The following is a 22,460-nucleotide window of genomic DNA, read 5'->3' on the forward strand; positions in this document are numbered from 1 at the left end:
ACTCCGGTGCCATTTAAAATAACAAACTTTTGATTGTAGAAATAAACTAAGTTAAAAAACACCACAGACCTCTCACAGCGACCTATCTAGTTAGGCTGCAAGAGAATGACTGAATATGACATGTGAGGGGAGGAGCTATGTAGCAGCTCTGCTGGGTGATCCTCTTGCAGCTTCCTGTTAGGAAGAGATATATTCCATAAGTAATGGATGACCCGTGGACTGACTACACTTAACAAGAGAAAAGGCTTTAACTTTTGAAAATATTTTTCTATCACCATATAGAAAAAAAACAGGGATAATATCTTTGAAAAACTGTATGTACAGTTTTGACTTATTTTCCCCTAAGGGGGAAAAAAAAAAAAAAAAAAAAAGATATAATTGAGCTTTTTTTTTTTTATTTACTTCAGCATATGTGGGGTTACAATTGACTAAGTATATTTAATTCTGCCACCCTTCAACCTATAGCGCTTTTAGTGGTACTGCATTTAGCAGGACAGTGACATAACGAGCATGTTAAAGATACTTTTTTTTTCCCCCTTTCTGCCCGGCTGCCTTTCAACTACTAGCGATATGACTGGGTGCATGGAGATGGTATGTTCTCTACTAATTGGTAAAGTCAGTTTTTGGAGCATCAATAGCGTCCAGGAAAATTGTGCACTGCTCTATATTGTTAAGGTAGGCAACTTGTTCGTGTACATTGTGCTTAAGTACTGCAGAGGACCCTGGAATACGTCAGCATAATGTACGTGAGCAAGCTGCCTACCATAACTATATAGTCACTTTAACCCATACTTCATTCATACACACACAGAGAAGAAACACACCGCTCTAGCAGGATGACATCCCGCACAGAGAACCTTAGGGGTAGGAAGTAGCAACTGACAAAGAAGAAACCAAGAGCCATGGAGATAAGGGGAGTTTTTTCAATGCATTTAACAGAAAGAACCTCCCCTTTCTTCCCTCCATTCCCGTGTGTGCTCGCATATGTGGAAGGCAATTTGACATTTTATTTTTTTTATTGCTTCTTATATCCCACTTAAAATGTCAGGTCGCCGCTCTGGCTGGTAACTTAAAATTTTTACTTGCCCGCAAGAATTTTTACTCGCCATTGGTGACCGGACCGGTCTACTCATATGCCCTGCTTAGGTAAGGAGGGAGTACCCTCTAACGCATCAGAATCGTCCATAGCTTGCACTTCTAAAACAAACTATTGAGTAATAAGAGAAAACGGCACCTTTATATCCCCAAGCCAAAACAGAGAAAACCGCTTCTTCTCCGATAAACCGCACGGTCAGGAAAGAGGAAATAGTGTGACCACACCTGGTCACATGGTGCGCAATGCAGGAACGCCCCTGCTATAGGAAAAAGCACACCAAGCCCTTTCAGCCTGCACAGCTTACAAAAATGAAAGTAAAAACCTGTACGTTCCAACATCTGCCTGAGCCTCATCTCACACATGTTGCAGCATAATCATAATAAAATAAATTAAGTGATTAATCCCCCTGTTCAATAATCCCCCACCGGAGATATTAACCCTTGATTCCATACAGATAAAAGGAGCCACACTGTGACCCTGTCTTCTTGCGTTATCATATGTGTATAAAAAATGAAACGATCTTACCGGAATCTATGCCGTGGAACAGAAACACAGCCTCTTAAGTTTTACAGTCTTGTAGCATCGCTCCTGACATGGATGGAAGCAGGCAGTGAAACTCGTCAACACTGATTGCTTAGGAGCTGTTAATACGAGTCTGGATGGGTTCGCAGAAAGACTCTCCCGACATCTCCAGACTAACATTCGCCAATGCGCTCACTGAGAGGCTGACAAGACTACTTAAAACTCCAGTCCCATTTCGAAGGGCAGATACCCCTCATAAGGAACTACTCCGTATCTTCTGACACTTCTCTGCCAACCTCTTGTGACAAAAGGCAAAGAATGATTGGTATATGAGTGAAGTTGGGGGAGCATTTGAGCCTTTGGCTGGGGTGTCTTTGCCTCCTCCTGGTGGCAAGGTTCAGTATTTCCCAACAGTAGGGAATGATGCAGTGGACTCTCCTCATATTAAGAAGGAAACCAAACATGTACACAGAAAAAAATACTATTTACAAACAGTGAAAAACATTACAGTTGATGCAAAAAAAACCAATGAAATGAAAACGGTAACCTATAAAAATAACTATTTTAACTTAATTACCTGGATTATACATTCCATGAGGTATTCTTGTGCCAAAGCATCTCTGCAGTTAACAACTTGTTCCAATATCCCAGGCAACACAATCTGAAACAACAACATCACATGAATATTTAAAAGTGGTTTCAAACCTATGTACATTTATGATAGGATGATATAGATAGATAGATAGATAGATAGATAGATAGATAGATATACTTCCTGTCAGTTTTCTAAATCAATGTGGTGAATGATGCAGTTGTCTGTTTGTGCAGTCACTTTGTAGCTCCATGTATTTTCTTACTTTAGTGAACTAAAATCTGGAAGAAGGTAGCTAGAGGTGAGTTGATGGCAAAGCCCTAGTTCTGCAGAGCATCCACCTGGGGGTTGTAAAATATAGAGGCAAAATAGAGTAGATGACTGTACACACAGACAGCTGCATCAGTCACCAAATTTATTTTGAATTGAAGTATATGCTTGTATAAAACTTAACTCTAGAAGCCGATTGCTCATTTGCTGGACAGTTAAACACCTCCAAAAAATGAAGAAAAAAATGCTGTTCAAGAAAAACTAACATTTTAAAATCTCTCTCTCAAACATGGGTCCCTTTCACATATAAAATGAACCCTTCACTAGCGGGACTTAGAGGAAAAACTTGCCCAAAATACCATTTTTGCAATCACTCCATTTAAACAGAAACAGAGCCTTAGCTTTTTTATTTACCTGTCAAAACTATATATATTGTTTAATTAGACAACACAAGGTATTGATCTAGGACCATTTTGGTGTACTTCATGCCACAATTTCACTGCCAAATGCACTCAAATAAAAAAAAGCGTTTTTTTTTTTTTACAAACTTTGGGTATTACATACCGCGTGTGCAATCATGGCACAAATGATTGTAAAAGCTTTTCTATGATCTCCTTTGTTCAGAAATAGCAGACATATATGGCTTTGCTATTGCTTTTTGGTAATTAGGCCGCTAATTGCAACTGCGCACCACACTTTTATTATTCCTGTCAGCGAAGGGGTTAATTAGGTAGCTTGTTTTAGCTTTAGTGTATTGAGATTACCCTCACACCTGACACTTCAAACCCCCTGATCCCTCCCAAACAGCTCTCTTCCCTCCCTCAACCCCCACTGGTCACCCCCATCTTAAGTACTGGCATACAGCCTGCCAATATAAAACTTTAAGGCTTTTTTTTTTTATTATTATTACAGTTATTTTTTTCCTGCAGAGTAGGATAACGCCTTACGCTCCATTCACCTGGTCTCTCCCAAACAGCTCTCTTACTTTCACCTTCTAACTAGTGTCGCCATCTTAGGTACTGGCAGCTGTCAGTATATTAAAACCCCAACGTAATTTTTATTTTTTTTGTAGTGTAGTGGTCCCCCCACATCCAACGATCGCCAATTAGGGACCCCCCACCCCACCACCTTTTTTCCGTAGCATAGCGCCACTTCCCTCCCTCTGCCTTTATTTTTTATTTTCTGTCGTGTAGGGTCCTTCCATTGAATGGATCATGGTGTTCACAGCCCATTATAACTAAGCAATGGAAGACAGATACCATTACTACCTCTGACTTGACAGCAGTATATCATTCTTATTTGGAGCAAGCAACCTTCTCATAAAACCAGACTCAGGTATTATAAATTGAAAAAAAAAGTTAGAGAAACAGCCTTGCAATAGCAGAATGTTTTTTTCCAAACTCACAGGAGAAGCCATTTTTTTCAGCAGCAAATGCTGTTAAAGTAGCATTTCACACATCTTTAGTTGCCTCCATAGTCTCTAATAATACTACATTCACAAACAATGCAGATATTACGAATGAGTTTGTGCACTTTTATAAAACACTAGTTTAAACAAAAATTTGACTCTAATGATAGAGAAGTCTTTTGGACCCAAGTTAAAACCCCTACTTTATCATGAGACTAAATTGAGCTGCTAAAAATGACCCAGTACAAATATCAGAAGTCAAGAAAGACAAGCCTGTAAAATAGTTAAAGCTGTGGGTTCAGATAAAATTCCGATCGAATACTATAAAATATTACAGGATGAAAAACATAATTTATGCTTACCTGATAAATTTATTTCTCTTGTGGTGTATCCAGTCCACGGATCATCCATTACTTGTGGGATATTCTCCTTCCCAACAGGAAGTTGCAAGAGGATCACCCACAGCAGAGCTGCTATATAGCTCCTCCCCTAACTGCCATATCCAGTCATTCGACCGAAAACAAGCAGAGAAAGGAGAAACCATAGGGTGCAGTGGTGACTGTAGTTTAAAATTAAAAAATACCTGCCTTAAAATGACAGGGCGGGCCGTGGACTGGATACACCACAAGAGAAATAAATTTATCAGGTAAGCATAAATTATGTTTTCTCTTGTAAGGTGTATCCAGTCCACGGATCATCCATTACTTGTGGGATACCAATACCAAAGCTAAAGTACACGGATGAAGGGAGGGACAAGGCAGGTACTTAAACGGAAGGTACCACTGCCTGCAAGACCTTTCTCCCAAAAATAGCCTCCGAAGAAGCAAAAGTATCAAATTTGTAGAATTTTGAAAAATTATGAAGCGAAGACCAAGTCGCCGCCTTGCAAATCTGTTCAACAGAAGCCTCATTTTTAAAGGCCCATGTGGAAGCCACAGCTCTAGTAGAATGAGCTGTAATCCTTTCTGGAGGCTGCTGGCCAGCAGTCTCATAGGCTAAGCGGATTATGCTTCTCAGCCAAAAAGAAAGAGAGGTTGCCGAAGCCTTTTGACCTCTCCTCTGTCCAGAGTAGACAACAAACAAAGCAGATGTTTGACGAAAATCTTTAGTAGCTTGTAAGTAAAACTTTAAAGCACGAACCACGTCCAGATTGTGTAATAGACGTTCCTTCTTTGAAGAAGGATTAGGACACAAAGACGGAACAACAATCTCTTGATAGATATTCTTATTAGATACCACCTTAGGTAAAAACCCAGGTTTGGTACGCAGAACTACCTTATCTGCATGGAAGATCAGATAAGGAGAATCACATTGTAAGGCAGATAACTCGGAAACTCTACGAGTCGAGGAAATAGCTACCAAAAAAAGAACTTTCCAAGATAAAAGTTTGATATCTATGGAATGAAGAGGTTCAAACGGAACCCCCTGAAGAACTTTAAGAACCAAATTTAAGCTCCAAGGTGGAGCAACAGGTTTAAACACAGGCTTGATTTTAACTAAAGCCTGACAAAATGCCTGAACGTCTGGGACATCCGCCAGACACTTGTGCAAAAGAATAGATTGTGCAGAAATCTGTCCCTTTAAGGAACTAGCTGACAATCCTTTCTCCAATCCTTCTTGGAGAAAAGATAATATCCTGGGAATCCTGACCTTACTCCATGAGTATCCCTTGGATTCACACCAATAAAGATATTTACGCCATATCTTATGATAGATCTTCCTGGTGACAGGCTTTCGTGCCTGAATTAAGGTATCAATGATTGACTCGGAGAAACCACGCTTTGATAAAATCAAGCGTTCAATCTCCAGGCAGTCAGCCTCAGAGAAATTAGATTTGGATGGTTGAAAGGACCTTGAAGTAGAAGGTCCTGTCTCAGCGGCAGAGTCCATGGTGGAAAGGATGACATGTCCACCAGATCTGCATACCAAGTCCTGCGTGGACACGCAGGCGCTATCAAGATCACCAATGCTCTCTCCTGCTTGATTTTGGCAATCAGACGAGGGAGCAGAGGAAACAGTGGAAACACATAAGCCAGGTTGAAGGACCAAGGCGTTGCTAGAGCATCTATCAGCGTTGCCTTGGGGTCCCTGGACCTGGATCCGTAACAAGGAAGCTTGGCGTTCTGGCGAGACGCCATGAGATCCAGTTCTGGTTTGCCCCAACGATGAATCAATTGTGCAAACACCTCCGGATGGAGTTCCCACTCCCCGGATGAAAAGTCTGACGACTTAGAAAATCCGCCTCCCAGTTCTCTACACCTGGGATATGGATAGCTGATAGGTGGCAAGAGTGAATCTCTGCCCAGCGAATTATCTTTGAGACTTCTAACATCGCTAGGGAACTCCTTGTTCCCCCTTGATGGTTGATGTAAGCCACAGTCCTTGTCCGACTGAAATCTGATGAACCTCAGAGTTGCTAACTGAGGCCAAGCCTGAAGAGCATTGAATATCGCTCTCAGTTCCAGAATATTTATTGGAAGGAGTGACTCCTCCTGAGTCCACGATCCCTGAGCCTTCAGGGAGTTCCAGACTGCACCCCAATCTAGAAGGCTGGCATCTGTCGTTACAATTGTCCAATATGGCCTGCGAAAGGTCATACCTTTGGACAGATGGACCCGAGATAGCCACCAGAGAAGAGAATCCCTGGTCTCTTGATCCAGATTTAGTAGAGGGGACAAATCTGTGTAATCCCCATTCCACTGACTGAGCATGCAGAGTTGCAGCGGTCTGAGATGTAGGCGTGCAAACGGCACTATGTCCATTGCCGCTACCATTAAGCCGATTACTTCCATGCACTGAGCCACCGAAGGGCGAGGAATGAAATAAAGAACACGGCAGGAATTTAGAAGTTTTGATAACCTGGACTCCGTCAGGTAAATGTTCATTTCTACAGAATCTATCAGAGTCCCTAGGAAGGAAACTCTTGTGAGGGGGGATAGAGAACTCTTTTCCTCGTTCACCTTCCACCCATGCGACCTCAGAAATGCCAACACTATGTCTGTATGAGACTTGGCAATGTGGAAGTTTGACGCCTGAATCAGGATGTCGTCTAAATAAGGGGCCACTGCTATGCCCCGCGGCCTTAGGACCGCCAGAAGCGACCCAAGAACCTTCGTAAAAATTCTTGGGGCTGTAGCTAACCCAAAGGGAAGAGCTACAAACTGGTAATGCCTGTCTAGGAAGGCAAACCTGAGAAACCGATGATTATCTTTGTGTATCGGAATGTGAAGATAAGCATCCTTTAAATCCACTGTAGTCATGTATTGACCCTCCTGGATCATAGGTAGGATGGTACGAATAGTCTCCATCTTGAATGATGGAACTCTGAGGAATTTGTTTAAGATCTTTAGATCCAAAATTGGTCTGAAGGTTCCAACCTGTTAGTTACAACCTGCTAAGATCATAGAAATCACAGGCAGATTCTTCTATTTTTCTGCCTGGGACAAAATAGTACAACTCCGGTACCATTTAAAAATAACAAACTTTTGATTGAAGCAAGATAACAGCTACATTTCACCACTTTCCTCTTACTACCTCCATGCTTGTTGAGAGTTGCAAGAGAATGACTGGATATGGCAGTTAGGGGAGGAGCTATATAGCAGCTCTGCTGTGGGTGATCCTCTTGCAACTTCCTGTTGGGAAGGAGAATATCCCACAAGTAATGGATGATCCGTGGACTGGATACACCTTACAAGAGAAACATAAATTATGCTTACCTGATAATTTTATTTCCATCGAGGAGAGGAGAGTCTACAGCTTCATTCATTACTTGTGGGAATAAAGTACTTGGCCACCAAGAGGAGGCAAAGACACCCCAGCCAAAGGCTTAAATACCTCCCCAATCTCCCTCATCCCCCAGTCATTCTGCCGAGGGAACAAGGAACAGTAGGAGAAATATCAGGGTATAAATGGTGCCAGAAGAACAAAAAAATAAATTTAGGTCCGCCTACCGGATCAATGGGCGGGAGCCATGGACTCTCCTCCCCTCGACGGAAATAAAATTATCAGGCAAGCATAATTTATGTTTTCCATCTAAAGGGGAGGAGTGTCCACGGTTTCATTCATTACTTGTGGGAAAAAATATCCAAGCTCAAGAGGACACTGAATGAAAAACGGAAGGGCAAAAGGAAGGCAGACCCTAATCTGAGGGCACGACAGCCTGTGAAACCGGTCTCCTGAAAACTGCTTCCGCCGAAGCAAAAACGTAAAATTTGTAAAATTTTGTAAAAGTATTTAAGGAAGACCAGGTAGCTGCCTTACAAATCTGCTCCATAGAGGCCTCATTCTTGAAGGCCCAAGAAGAAGCCACCGCTCTAGTCGAATGAGCCGTGATCCTCTGAGGAGGCTTATGTCCCACTGTCTCAAAGGCTAAGCGAATCATGCTCCTCAATCAAAAGAAGAAAGAAGTTGAAGAGGCTTTCTGCCCCTTGCGCTTCCCTATATACACCAAAGTGAGAACTAGATTGTCTGAAATCCTTTGGAGCCTGAAGATAAAACTTCAAGGCTCGTAGCACGTCCAAATTATGAAGTAACCTCTCCTTAGGAGAAGAGGGGTTAGGACACAAAGAAGGAACAACTATTTCCTGATTGATGTTACGGTTAGACACAACCTTGGGAAGAAATCCCAAACCAGTGTGAAGAACCGCCTTATCAGCGTGAAAGACCAAATAAGGAGGCTCAAATTACAAGGCCGCCAACTCAGAGACTCTGCGCGCCAATGCAATGGCCAACAGAAAGAGAATCTTCCAGGAAAGAATCTTAATGTCAGTAGAGTGCATAGGTTCAAACGGAACCCTCTGCAACACCTTCAGAACCAGATTCAAGCTCCAGGGAGGAGCTGACTGTCTAAAAACATGCCTGATTCTAGACAGAGTCTGAACAAAAGACTGAATATCAGGTAGCTCAGCGAGCCTCTTCTGCAACAAAACAGATAATGCCGAAATTTGTCCCTTTAAGAAACTTGCGGCAAGCCCCTCCTCCAACCATTCCTGGATAGCTTAATCTTGTGCCAAGGATATCCATACTTCTCACACCAGGATAAGTAAGTCATCCACACCCTGTGATAGATGCGACGAGTGACCAGCTTCCTGGCCTGAACGAGAGTGTTAATCACTCTCTCAGAAAACCCTCTCTTGGCCAAGACTAAGCGTTCAATCTCCACGCAGTCAGTCTCAGAGAATCTAGATTTTGATGTTGAAAAGGACCCTGTACCAACAGATCCCTGCGACAAGGTAACCTCCATGGAGGAGAAGATGACATCCCCACCATATCCGCAAACCACGTCCTCCGCAGCCACGACGGAGCAATCAGAATAGGCGAAGCTTGCTCCTGCTTGATGTGGGCCACTACACGAGGTAGAAGTGGCAACAATGGAAAAATTTATACTAGGTTGAACTCCCAAAGCACCTCTAAAGCATCTATCAGCTCCGTCTGGGGATCCCTGAACTGCGACCAGTATCTGGGTAGCTTGAAATTGAGTCTGGACGCCATGAGGTCTATCTTCGGCGTCCCCCATCTGTGACAAATGTCCGCAAAACACCTCGGGATGGAGAGACCATTCCCCCAGATGGAAGAATTGCCTGCTGAGGAAATCTGCTATCCTGTTGTCCACACCCGGAATGTGGATTGCGGAGAGCGAGCAGTTCTGCAACTCTGCCCAATCCGATATCCAAGAAACCTCCCTCATTACTAAAGAGCTTCTCGTCCCCCCTGGTGGTTGATGTTAGCCACCGAGGTGATGTTGTCTGTCTGGAATCTAATTAAGTTGAACGCCCCCAGTAGAGGCCACGCCCTCAGAGCATCGTAGATCACTCTGAGTTCCAGAATATTGGATCGGGAGGAGAGACTTCTCTCAAGACTATTTTCCCTGTGCCATCCTGGCACCCCAAACAGCCCCCCATCCTGCCAGACTTGCGTCCGTGGTTACAATCTCCCAGGATGGTCTTAGGAAGGATGTCCCTTGGTATAGTTGTTCTGGACGGATCCACCAAGAGAGTCCCTTGTCCGATCGTCCAAAGAAATTTGTTGGGATAGGTCTGTATGATCGCCATTCCACTGTCTCAACATGCACAACTGAAGAGGTCTGAGGTGGAACCTGGACACCATGAGCCAGATCACCTTCATACTCTGAGCCCCTGAGGGATTGGAGGAGGACTGAAGGGCAAGACAGGTGGACGCAATCTTCCTGCGTCGCTGATCTGTGAGAAATATCCTCATGGATATAGAATTATCATTCCCAGGAACTCCACCCTGTTGCTGGGAATCAGGGAGCTTTTTCCTGAGTTTATCTTCCAACCGTGAGATTGGAGCAAAAGAAGAAGGTCCTCGAGTGATCCTCTGTGAGACTGAACGACGGCGCCTGGACTAAGATGTCGTCCAGATAGGGCGCCACAGCAATGCCCCTAGATCTGGCCACTGCAAGTAGCGTCCCCAGAACCTTTGTGAAGACTCTCAGGGCCGTCGCCAGACCAAAGGGAAGGGCCACAAACTGGAAATGTTGGTCCAGAAATGCAAATCTTAGGAACCTGAAGTTATCCCTGTGGATTGGAACATGAAGGTAGGCATCCTTCAAGTCTATTGTCGTCATGAACTGACCCTCTTGAACTAGGAGCAGAATCTGATCGTTTCCATTTTGAACGATGGAACAGCCAGAAACTTGTTTAAACACATTAGGTCTAGAATCGGGCGGAACGTGCCCTCCTCCTTTGGGACCACGAAAAGATTTGAATTGTACCCTAGACCCCTTTCTGGTGGGGGTACTGGTACAATTACTCTGAGAGAAGAGAGATCCCTGACACATTCTAGAAAGGTGTCCCTCTTCTCTGGTCTTGCAGATAGTTTTCAGATCTCATCCGCCAAGGGACAGATTCCTCCTGTCAAACCTATCTTGTAACCCTGGGCGACTACCTCCAGAACCCAAGGGTCCTGAATGTCCTCCAACTAGACTTCTGAGAAGAGAGATAATCTGCCCCCTACTTGGTCCGGAGACCGGTCGGGGGCCGCCCCTTCATTCCGACTTTGTTTCGGCGGGCTTCTTACTCTGCTTGGACTTATTCCAAGACTGAGCTGGCTTCCAAGTGCCCTTGGACTGCTCTGCTTTCGAGGCGGGCTGTTGGCATTGGGCCTTGTCCGCATGAAAGGGACAAAAAGAAGATCCCTTAGGCTTAACCGTCTTATCCTGCAGTAGGAAAGCGCCCTTGCCTCCTGTAACCATAGATATGATCGAGTCCAAACCCTGACCAAACAGGATCTTTCACTGAAAGGGATAGCAGTCTAGACTTAGAGGTCATGTCCACAAACCACGATTTAAGCCACAGAGCCCTGCAGGCTAATACGGAATAACCTGACACCTTAGCGTTCAGGCGAATAATTTGCATATTGGCATCACAAATAAAAGAATTAGTGAACCACGAAGGAACGTCCTCCGAAGATTCAGAGTCGTCCTCGTCAGCGGATAATCTTTCTGAAATATCCATTGGAGTAGATGACCCCCTGGGTCGGATCGCCATATTTCACCTTACGCTTGCATTTAGCAGAACGTGGTAAGGCACTTATCACCTTAGACAAAATCTGGCGGCCAACGGATCTCTCCTGTAGGAGAAATAGTCGCGCCCTGGGGCGCTGCATATGTAATCTTAAGATGAATGTAGGGAACGCACCTCACGGGACGGAGAACCCTCAGAGGTGGATGGCTCAGTAGTACTAGACATCCTATTCTTTCTAGATGTCATAACTTTATCAAGGCATGTGGTACATAGTTGGGCAGGCGGATTTACCAGAACCTCCTCACAAACACAGGTACTAGACTTTGTTAAAGAGGGAGTACCCTCTAACGCGTCAGAGTCTTCCATAGCTTGCGCCTTTATTACACACTCACAACCTCCAATGACCCGGACCACAGAAACCGTTACGTCTCCTGCAACCACTGGACAAGCAGAGGAAGTCGACTAGGTCCCACCCATTGCCAGAAGGAATGCCTTGCAGGTCCGCCTCTGCACTAGAGTGAAAATTGCGTCAATTTGTCCGCGCAAGTACTTCCGGAAATTAAACAAAGTCCACCCATTGCCAGAGCCTCATATCGCACATATCGCAGCAATGACAATTAATATCATGTACAAACCCCCCCTGTTCAATAATCCCCCTACAAGGGATATTAACCCTGTGACCCTGTCTTCTGCGTTTACATTTTGTGTATAAAAAATTAAACAATCTTACCAGAATCTACGCCGTGAAACAGGAACGTGGCCTCTCAAGTGTGACAGTGTAGTAGCGTCGCTCCTGACATGGACTTGGGTGAGGAAGCAGGCAGCAAAACTCGTCAACTCAGATTGCTTATGGAGCTGTTAAAAATGAGTCGGGATGGTTTTGCAGAAAACTCTCCCTGCATCTCCGGTCTCTAACATTCACCCAAGCTCTCACTGAGAGGCTGACAGGGCTACTTAAAACTCCAGTCCCATTCCGAAGAGTACTACACTCCATAAGAGACTACACCGAATCTTCCGGAGACTACTCCGAATCTTCCGACACTTCTCTGCCAACCACCTGTGACGAAAGACAAAGAATGACTGGGGGATGAGGGAGGTGGGGGAGGTATTTAAGCCTTTGGCTGGGGTGTCTTTGCCTCCTCCTGGTGGCCAGGTTCTTTATTCCCACAAGTAAGGAATGAAGCTGTGGACTCTCCTCCCCTTTAAATGGAAATGAGCCCTACGGTAGCAAACTTGTTCTCTGCCTAATTTGACTGCTCGATCACACCACCAGGTGACTTTGCAGATCTGTATAATCTTGAACCAGACCGAGACCCGACTCTACCTTCCTCTAACTACACCATTAGCTATCTACTGCGATACTAGTGGACAGACTTGCCAAAGTAGTGGGTGATATTATTCATAATGACCAAATGGGATTCATATAAAATAGTTCTTCAGTAGCAAATATTCAGGGAACACCGACAGTGAGCTCTCACTTCTGGCAGACTAAATGTGACCGAAGTGTTGACTCTGTCGGATGACTGTCTACTCGCAGTTGACACAGAGAAGGAATTCAACAGAGTTTAATGGGAACACTTGTGAATTCTTCGGACAGGTCTGGGATCAGGGGCGACTTCAATAATCATATTCAAACATTATATTTGTGCCCACACGCCTATGTCCTATTTTTACTTCTTTTTAACTTGGCAATATAGCAACTAGCCATTTACATTAGAAAGACCTTGGAGGACATCAAAATTGGGACTCACTTCAATTATGTTTATATACTGACGACTTACTTTTACAGAACCAAACCAGCATGATTCCCAAACGTCTCAATATTTGATCAGTTAAATCTGAATTAAAAAGGGACAGTCTAATCAAAATGAAACTTTAATAATTCAGATAGGGCATGCAATTTTAAACAAACTTACCAATTTACTATTCACCAGCTTAGAACTTACACGTCGTTCCCCACAAAATTGATTCACCTTAGCTATATTACTCCTAAATTACGAACACAATGGGTTCCAGGTGCAATAAACGAATGCACTAAATGTTTGACTGCTAACCCTGATATTGCACACCTTTTTTGGAGTTGTTCAAAAATAAGTCAATTTTGGTGCAAGACACAATACTTGTTATCTAGAGTCTGTTGCATGCAAAGAGGTTTATCGATGTAGGATGCTTTTCTTCTTATTTGGTCATACTCATTTTTCATACGACTGATAAATATTTCCTTACTACCAGCCAGGATATTAATACTTAAATGCTGGATATCATTGAAGGCTCCACACCTGATGCACCTTATACGACTTTATAGAAGAGGCAGATGTTAAAATTGACATTGAACACATAATTAAACACTTCAAAACCACATGGGAACCCTATTTACTACATCTTTCTGTCCCATTACACACTCAGCTGCTATTCCCCTTGAGGGAGTACCTTTCTAATGCCTAAACAACTTAAGGGCCGAGGGAACTTAGCAACACTAGACACTTGATAATTTTTTTGATTAGAGACTGGTAGTGAGAGGTTTCACTGACTGGACTTCTTGACCTGGATGTTATTCCTGGGCAGGCCTCATGCTTCTCCTGATGTTGACTCATAGTAGGTATGTTTAAAGGGATAGTACACTGTAAAATTGTTTTCCCCTTAATGTGTTCCCAATGATTTGTTCTAGCAGCTGCAGGGTCTCAAATGTATGAGTAATTGATTAATGCTTCCTTTTGCCAATTAAATAACTATTTGCTTTTTGAAACCACAGCCCATCAAAATAGGTTAAGCTTGCAGTGCGATCAGATCTTGTTATCTTATCGCTCAAATGCTTCCCTTTCTTATCTCTGTAAGATACCTAGAAAGATTGAAAAATTAACATTTTAGAGCTTTATCTCTTCCACCTTCCACTGTAAGTGCAATTTCTTCTGCTGGCTGTGTTTACATAGTTATGCAATAGCACATACCTAGGTATAGAAACTTTCAGTATAGGTAGGGATACTACAGGCTAAACCAACTATTTCAAATGCCAATATAAAAGGCTAATAAGTTATTTGTAATATATATATAAAATACAATCCAGCAGGTAAAATAGATCATTGGGAACAAATTAAAGGAGAGTAACATGTTGGGTAAACAGTCCCTTTAAGATCCAGTGGCAGCTGTGCAGCTTTAGTCAGTTTAATAATGTTATTTAGTTAGCCAGCAGGCTTGTTTGTTACTGTCTTTATTTCTCTCTTATTTTTTTTAGCTTTTATTTTAGTTAGTTTTTAGTTGCAAAATAAAAAAAATTCTCAAGTGGGAACTAACCCATTATATGCTTTTGAGATGACATCTGCACAATCATCTTTCTTTTGAACTGTACACACGCTGATATTGTATTATGTATTGCTTTACTTCACTTTTCTAATTCCACTTGAGGATTAGTAAATAAAAGAGAGAAAAAAAAAAAACTCTCAGATGCAACAAAGAAAAAAACCTTTAATATGCTTTTTATCATTTCTAAAGTACCAAAGAATTAGGGCAACATAGTGTAGGCAGTTCCCAAACTGTAATGACACTGAAACAGAGCTCTTCCATAAGGTGTCAGGAAAGATGTTTATTATATTTATTTTATTGCTTTTCTATCAGAAAAAAAAAATATGTAAAATTAAAATAAAATATATTTTTTTAAGTTAACTCTTCAACTAAGGAAACCAATAGAACAAAGCAAATTAGAAAACTGTTCAGAATGATCTGTTGTGTCTCAAACATGCTTAACCTTACTGACCCTTCAAAGTAGCAATTTTCTGCACAATTAACAGCAGAGAAGAAATTAAACATACTTGTAGTTTATCAAAAGGTGAACAACAGCACTTATGGGGGCCAATACATCGGAGAACAAAAGCTATAAAAAAAAAAATTGGAGTGCCCTATACCCCAATACTACAGAATGGTGTAAAATAATTGAGGTTTAATGTCCCTCATGTGACTATTTTGTCATTCCTCAGTTTCGCTTTTTAGAGAATTATCATACCTGCTTATATCTCTCCACATTCACCCCTTCCAGCTGGCTCAACCGTACTAAATTTGTTCCCACCAAAATTCGAAGCTCTTGCCTCTCCCGCTCTCTCTTCTCTTTGTCACGACTGTGTCCTTGGTGCTGCATTCTAACCCAGAGCTTGTTCATTTCAGCAAAGTTTAGCAAGACAAAATCCATTGAGTCACTAATGTCTCCAGTAACTTCTTCACTGATGGGGAAAACAAAAACAAAATTTATGCTTACCTGATAAATTCATTGCTTTATTGACACAATGAGTCCACGGATCATCTAATTACTAATGGGAATATCACTCCTGCCCAGCAGGAGGCGGCAAAGAGCACCAGAGCAAAGCTGTTAAATATCACCTCCCTTCCCTCCCACCCCAGTCATTCGACTGAAGTAAAGGAGAGAAAGGAAGTAACAAGGTGCAGAGGTGTCTGAAGTTTATAACATACTAACACCCTGTCTAAAGAACAGGGCGGGCCGTGGACTCATCGTGTCAAGAAAGAAAGAAATTTATCAGGTAAGCATAAATTTTGTTTTCTTTCTAATGACACGATGAGTCCATGGATCATCCAATTACTAATGGAAATCAATACCCAAGCCAGAGTACACAGATGATAAGGGAGGGACAAGACAGGGAACCTAAAAGGAAGGCACCACTGCTTGAAGAACCTTGCTCCCAAAAGCAGCCTCAGCTGAGGCAAAAGTTTCAAATTTATAGAATTTTGAAAAATTTTGAAAAAGTGTGAAGAGAGGACCAAGTTGCAGCCTTGCAAATCTGTTCTACAGAAGCTTCATTTTTGAATGCCCATGAGGAAGCTCTCGTGGAATGAGCAGTAACCCTCTCTGGAGGTTGTTGTCCAGCAGTTTCATAGGCAAACCGTATGATACTCTTCAGCCACAAGGAAAGAGAAGTAGCCGTAGCTTTTGTCCCTTACGTTTTCCCGAGAAAACTACAAACAAGGCAGAAGACTGACGAAAATCCTTAGTTGCCTGTAAATAAAATTTTAGTGCATGCATTTTAGTGCATGTACCACGTCTAGATAGTGCAGAAGTCGTTCCTTCTGAGAAGGAGGATCAACAATCTCCTGATTAATGCTCCAGTCAGAAACTACTTTAGGGAGAAACCCTAACTTGGTACATAAAACTACCTTATCCGAATGAAAAATAAGGTAAGGAGAGTCATACTGTAATGCCGAGAGCTCTGACCTTCTACGAGCAGATGAAATAGCAAAAACAAACAAAAAAAGATAACTTAATATCTAAGGAATGCATAGGCTCAAACGGAGCCCATTGAAGAACCTTAAGAACTAAATTAAGACTCCAGAAAAGAGTAACTGGTTTCAACAAAGGCCTGATCCTAACCAAGGCCTGACAAAACTATTGCACGTCTGGTACGTCCGCCAGATGTTTATGTAACAAAAGAAACAAACTTTAACAATGGCACTATTGTAGGCAGTCCCCACATATAAGTATAATTATGGAATGATGTGAGGTAAACTAAAAAAACAGAATTTATGTTTACCTGATAAATTACTTTCTCCAACGGTGTGTCCGGTCCACGGCGTCATCCTTACTTGTGGGATATTCTCTTCCCCAACAGGAAATGGCAAAGAGCCCAGCAAAGCTGGTCACATGATCCCTCCTAGGCTCCGCCTACCCCAGTCATTCGACCGACGTTAAGGAGGAATATTTGCATAGGAGAAACCATATGTTACCGTGGTGACTGTAGTTAAAGAAAATAAATTATCAGACCTGATTAAAAAAACCAGGGCGGGCCGTGGACCGGACACACCGTTGGAGAAAGTAATTTATCAGGTAAACATAAATTCTGTTTTCTCCAACATAGGTGTGTCCGGTCCACGGCGTCATCCTTACTTGTGGGAACCAATACCAAAGCTTTAGGACACGGATGAAGGGAGGGAGCAAATCAGGTCACCTAAATGGAAGGCACCACGGCTTGCAAAACCTCTCCCCCAAAAATAGCCTCAGAAGAAGCAAAAGTATCAAATTTGTAAAATTTAGAAAAAGTGTGCAGTGAAGACCAAGTCGCTGCCTTACATATCTGATCAACAGAAGCCTCGTTCTTGAAGGCCCATGTGGAAGCCACAGCCCTAGTGGAGTGAGCTGTGATTCTTTCAGGAGGCTGCCGTCCGGCAGTCTCATAAGCCAATCGGATAATGCTTTTAATCCAGAAGGAGAGAGAGGTAGAAGTTGCTTTTTGACCTCTCCGTTTACCAGAATAAACAACAAACAAAGACAAAGTTTGTCTGAAATCCTTAGTAGCTGCTAAGTAAAATTTGAGAGCACGAACTACATCCAAGTTGTGCAACAAACGTTCCTTCTTTGAAACTGGATTAGGACACAAAGAAGGCACAACTATCTCCTGGTTAATGTTTTTGTTAGAAACAACTTTTGGAAGAAAACCAGGTTTAGTACGCAAAACCACCTTATCTGCATGGAACACCAGATAAGGAGAAGAACACTGCAGAGCAGATAATTCTGAAACTCTTCTAGCAGAAGAAATTGCAACCAAAAACAAAACTTTCCAAGATAATAACTTAATATCAACGGAATGTAAGGGTTCAAACGGAACCCCCTGAAGAACTGAAAGAACTAGGTTGAGACTCCAAGGAGGAGTCAAAATTTTGTAAACAGGCTTGATTCTAACCAGAGCCTGAACAAAGGCTAGAACATCTGGCACAGCTGCCAGCTTTTTGTGAAGTAACACAGACAAGGCAGAAATCTGTCCCATCAAGGAACTTGCAGATAATCCTTTTTCCAATCCTTCTCGAAGGAAGGATAGACTCTTAGGAATCTTAACCTTGTCCCAAGGGAATCCTGCAGATTCACACCAACAGATATACCAAATTATGTGGTAATTTTTCTGGTTACAGGCTTTCAGGCCTGAACAAGAGTATTAATAACAGAATCTGAGAACCCTCGCTTTGATAAGATCAAGCGTTCAATCTCCAAGCAGTCAGCTGGAGTGGGTCGAACGGACCTAGAACAAGAAGGTCTCGTCTCAAAGGTAGCTTCCATGGTGGAGCCGATGACATATTCACCAGATCTGCATACCAAGTCCTGCGTGGCCACGCAGGAGCTATCAAAATCACCGACGCCCTCTCCTGATTGATCCTGGCTACCAGCCTGGGGATGAGAGGAAACGGCGGGAACACATAAGCTAGTTTGAAGGTCCAAGGTGCTACTAGTGCATCCACTAGAGCCGCCTTGGGATCCCTGGATCTGTACCCGTAGTAAGGAACTCTGAAGTTCTGACGAGAGGCCATCAGATCCATGTCTGGAATGCCCCACGGTTGAGTGACTTGGGCAAAGATTTCCGGATGGAGTTCCCACTCCCCCGGATGCAATGTCTGACGACTCAGAAAATCCGCTTCCCAATTTTCCACTCCTGGGATGTGGATAGCAGACAGGTGGCAGGAGTGAGACTCCGCCCATAGAATGATTTTGGTCACTTCTTCCATCGCTAGGGAACTCCTTGTTCCCCCCTGATGGTTGATGTATGAACTTGGCCCTCGCTAGCTGAGGCCAAGCTTTGAGAGCATTGAATATCGCTCTCAGTTCCAGAATATTTATCGGTAGAAGAGATTCTACCCGAGACCAAAGACCCTGAGCTTTCAGGGATCCCCAGACCGCGCCCCAGCCCATCAGACTGGCGTCGGTCGTGACAATGACCCACTCTGGTCTGCGGAAGGTCATCCCTTGTGACAGGTTGTCCAGGGACAGCCACCAACGGAATGAGTCTCTGGTCCTCTGATTTACTTGTATCTTCGGAGACAAGTCTGAATAGTCCCCATTCCACTGACTGAGCATGAACAGTTGTAATGGTCTTAGATGAATGCGCACAAAAGGAACTATGTCCATTGCCGCTACCATCAAACCTATCACTTCCATGCACTGCGCTATGGAAGGAAGAGGAACGGAATGAAGTATCCGACAAGAGTCTAGAAGTTTTGTTTTTCTGGCTTCTGTCAGAAAAATCCTCATTTCTAAGGAGTCTATTATAGTTCCCAAGAAGGGAACCCTCGTTGACGGAGATAGAGAACTCTTTTCCACGTTCACTTTCCATCCGTGAGATCTGAGAAAGGCCAGGACAATGTCCGTGTGAGCCTTTACTTGAGGAAGGGACGACGCTCGAATCAGAATGTCGTCCAAGTAAGGTACTACAGCAATGCCCCTTGGTCTTAGCACCGCCAGAAGGGACCCTAGTACCTATGAGAAAATCCTAGGAGCAGTGGCTAATCCGAAAGAAAACGCCACGAACTGGAAATGCTTGTCCAGGAATGCAAACCTTAGGAACCGATGATGTTCCTTGTGGATAGGAATATGTAGATACGCATCCTTGAAATCCACCTTGGTCATGAATTGACCTTCCTGGATGGAAGGAAGAAGTGTTCGAATGGTTTCCATCTTGAACGATGGAACCTTGAGAAACTTGTTCAAGATCTTGAGATCTAAGATTGGTCTGAACGTTCCCTCTTTTTTGGGAACTATGAACAGATTGGAGTAGAACCCCATCCCTTGTTCTCCTAATGGAACAGGATGAATCACTCCCATTTTTAGCAGGTCTTCTACCCAAAGTAAGAATGCCTGTCTTCTTATGTGGTCTGAAGACAACTGAGACCTGTGGAACCTCCCCCTTGGAGGAAGCCCCTTGAACTCCAGAGAATAACCTTGGGAGACTATTTCTAGCGCCCAAGGATCCAGAACATCTCTTGCCCCAGCCTGAGCGAAGAGAGAGAGTCTGCCCCCCACCAGATCCGGTCCCGGATCGGGGGCCCGCATTTCATGCTGTCTTGGTAGCAGTGGCAGGTTTCCTGGCCTGCTTTCCTTTGTTCCAGCCTTGCATAGGTCTCCAGGCTGGATTGGCTTGAGAAGTATTACCTTCCTGCTTAGAGGACGTAGCCCTTGGGGCTGATCCGTTTCTGCGAAAGGGACGAAACTTAGGTTTATTTTTGGTCTTGAAAAGACCTATCCTGAGGAAGGGCGTGGCCCTTGCCCCCAGTGATATCAGAGATAATCTCTTTCAAGTCAGGGCCAAAGAGTGTTTTTCCCCTTGAAAGGAATGTCAAGCAATTTGTTCTTGGAAGACGCATCCGCTGCCCAAGATTTTAACCAAAGCGCTCTGCACCACAATAGCAAACCCAGAATTTTTTCGCCGCTAACCTAGCCAATTGCAAGGTGGCGTCTAGGGTGAAAGAATTAGCCAATTTAAGAGCACGAATTCTGTCCATAATCTCCTCATAAGAAGAAGAATTACTAATAATCGCCTTTCCTAGCTCATCAAACTAGAAACACGCGGCTGCAGTGACAGGGACAATGCATGCAATTGGTTGTAGAAGGGAACCTTGCTGAACAAACATCTTTAGCAGACCTTCTAATTTTTTATCCATAGGATCTTGGAAAGCACAACTATCTTCTATGGGTATAGTGGCGCGCTTGTGTAGAGTAGAAACCACCCCCTCGACCTTGGGGACTGTCTGCCATCAGTCCTTTCTGGGGTCGACTATAGGAAAACAATTTTATAAATATGGGGGGAGGTACTAAAGGTATACCGGGCCTGTCCCATTCTTTACTAACAATGTACGCCACCCGCTTGGATATAGGAAAAGCTTCGGGGGGCCCCGGGGCCTCTAAGAACTTTTCCATTTTACATAGTGGTTCTGGAATGACCAGATAATCACAATCATCCAAATTGGATAACACCTCCTTAAGCAGAGCGCGGAGATGTTCCAACTTAAATTTAAAAGTAATCACATCAGGTTCAGCTTGTTGAGAAATGTTTCCTGAATCTGAAATTTCTCCCTCAGACAAAACCTCCCTGGCCCCCTCAGACTGGTGTAGGGGCCCTTCAGAAACCATATCATCAGCGTTCTCATGCTCTACAGAATTTTCTAAAACAGAGCAGTCGCGCTTTCGCTGATAAGTGGGCATATTGGCTAAAATGTTTTTGATAGAATTATCCATTACAGCCGTTAAATGTTGCATAGTAAGGAGTATTGGCGCACTAGATGTACTAGGGGCCTCCTGTATGGGCAAGACTGGTGTAGACGAAGGAGGGGATGATGCAGTACCATGCTTACTCCCCTCACTTGAGGAATCATCTTGGGCATCATTTTTACTAAATTTTTTTTTTTTTTTTTTTTTTTTTTTTATGACATAAAATACATATAGTTAAATGAGAAGGAACCTTGGTTTCCCCACAGTCAGAACACAATCTATCTGGTAGTTCAGACATGTTAAACAGGCATAAACTTGATAACAAAGCACAAAAAACGTTTTAAAATAAAACCGTTACTGTCACTTTAAATTTTAAACTAAACACACTTTATTACTGCAATTGCGAAAAAGTATGAAGGAATTGTTCAAAATTCACCAAAATTTCACCACAGTGTCTTAAAGCCTTAAAAGTATTGCACACCAAATTTGGAAGCTTTAACCCTTAAAATAACGGAACCGGAGCCGTTTTTATATTTAACCCCTTTACAGTCCCTGGAATCTGCTTTGCTGAGACCCAACCAAGCCCAAAGGGGAATACGATACCAATGATGCCTTCAGAAAGACTTTTCTATGTAACAGAGCTCCACACACATGCAGCTGCATGCCATGCTGTCCTCAAAAACAAGTGCGCCATACCGGCGCGAAAATGAGGCTCTGACTATGATTAGGGAAAGCCCCTAAAGAATAAGGTGTCAAAAACAGTGCCTGCCGATATAATCATATCAAAATACCCAGAATAAATGATTCCTCAAGGCTAAATATGTGTTAATAATGAATCGATTTAGCCCAGAAAAAGTCTACAGTCTTAATAAGCCCTTGTGAAGCCCTTATTTACTATCTTAATAAACATGGCTTACCGGATCCCATAGGGAAAATGACAGCTTCCAGCATTACATCGTCTTGTTAGAATGTGTCATACCTCAAGCAGTAAGAGACTGCACACTGTTCCCCCAACTGAAGTTAATTGCTCTCAACAGTCCTGTGTGGAACAGCCATGGATTTTAGTTACGGTGCTAAAATCATTTTCCTCATACAAACAGAAATCTTCATCTCTTTTCTGT

General features: G+C 43.1%; 1 protein-coding gene across 1 annotated transcript in view; it reads right to left on the reverse strand.

Moving 5' to 3' along the window:
* VPS35 (VPS35 retromer complex component) overlaps window positions 1-22,460 on the reverse strand; it is a 588,646-nt gene that overhangs the window by 466,912 nt on the left and 99,274 nt on the right. Inside the window, exons 6-7 of the mRNA XM_053701861.1 lie at window positions 15,370-15,583; window positions 2,196-2,279 (exon numbers count right to left, since the gene is read on the reverse strand). Of these exons, the coding sequence (XP_053557836.1) occupies window positions 2,196-2,279; window positions 15,370-15,583 (298 nt within the window). The remainder of the gene's footprint in view (window positions 1-2,195; window positions 2,280-15,369; window positions 15,584-22,460) is intronic.

The sequence above is a fragment of the Bombina bombina genome, chromosome 1, assembly GCF_027579735.1.
Source record: "Bombina bombina isolate aBomBom1 chromosome 1, aBomBom1.pri, whole genome shotgun sequence".
NCBI lineage: Eukaryota > Metazoa > Chordata > Amphibia > Anura > Bombinatoridae > Bombina > Bombina bombina.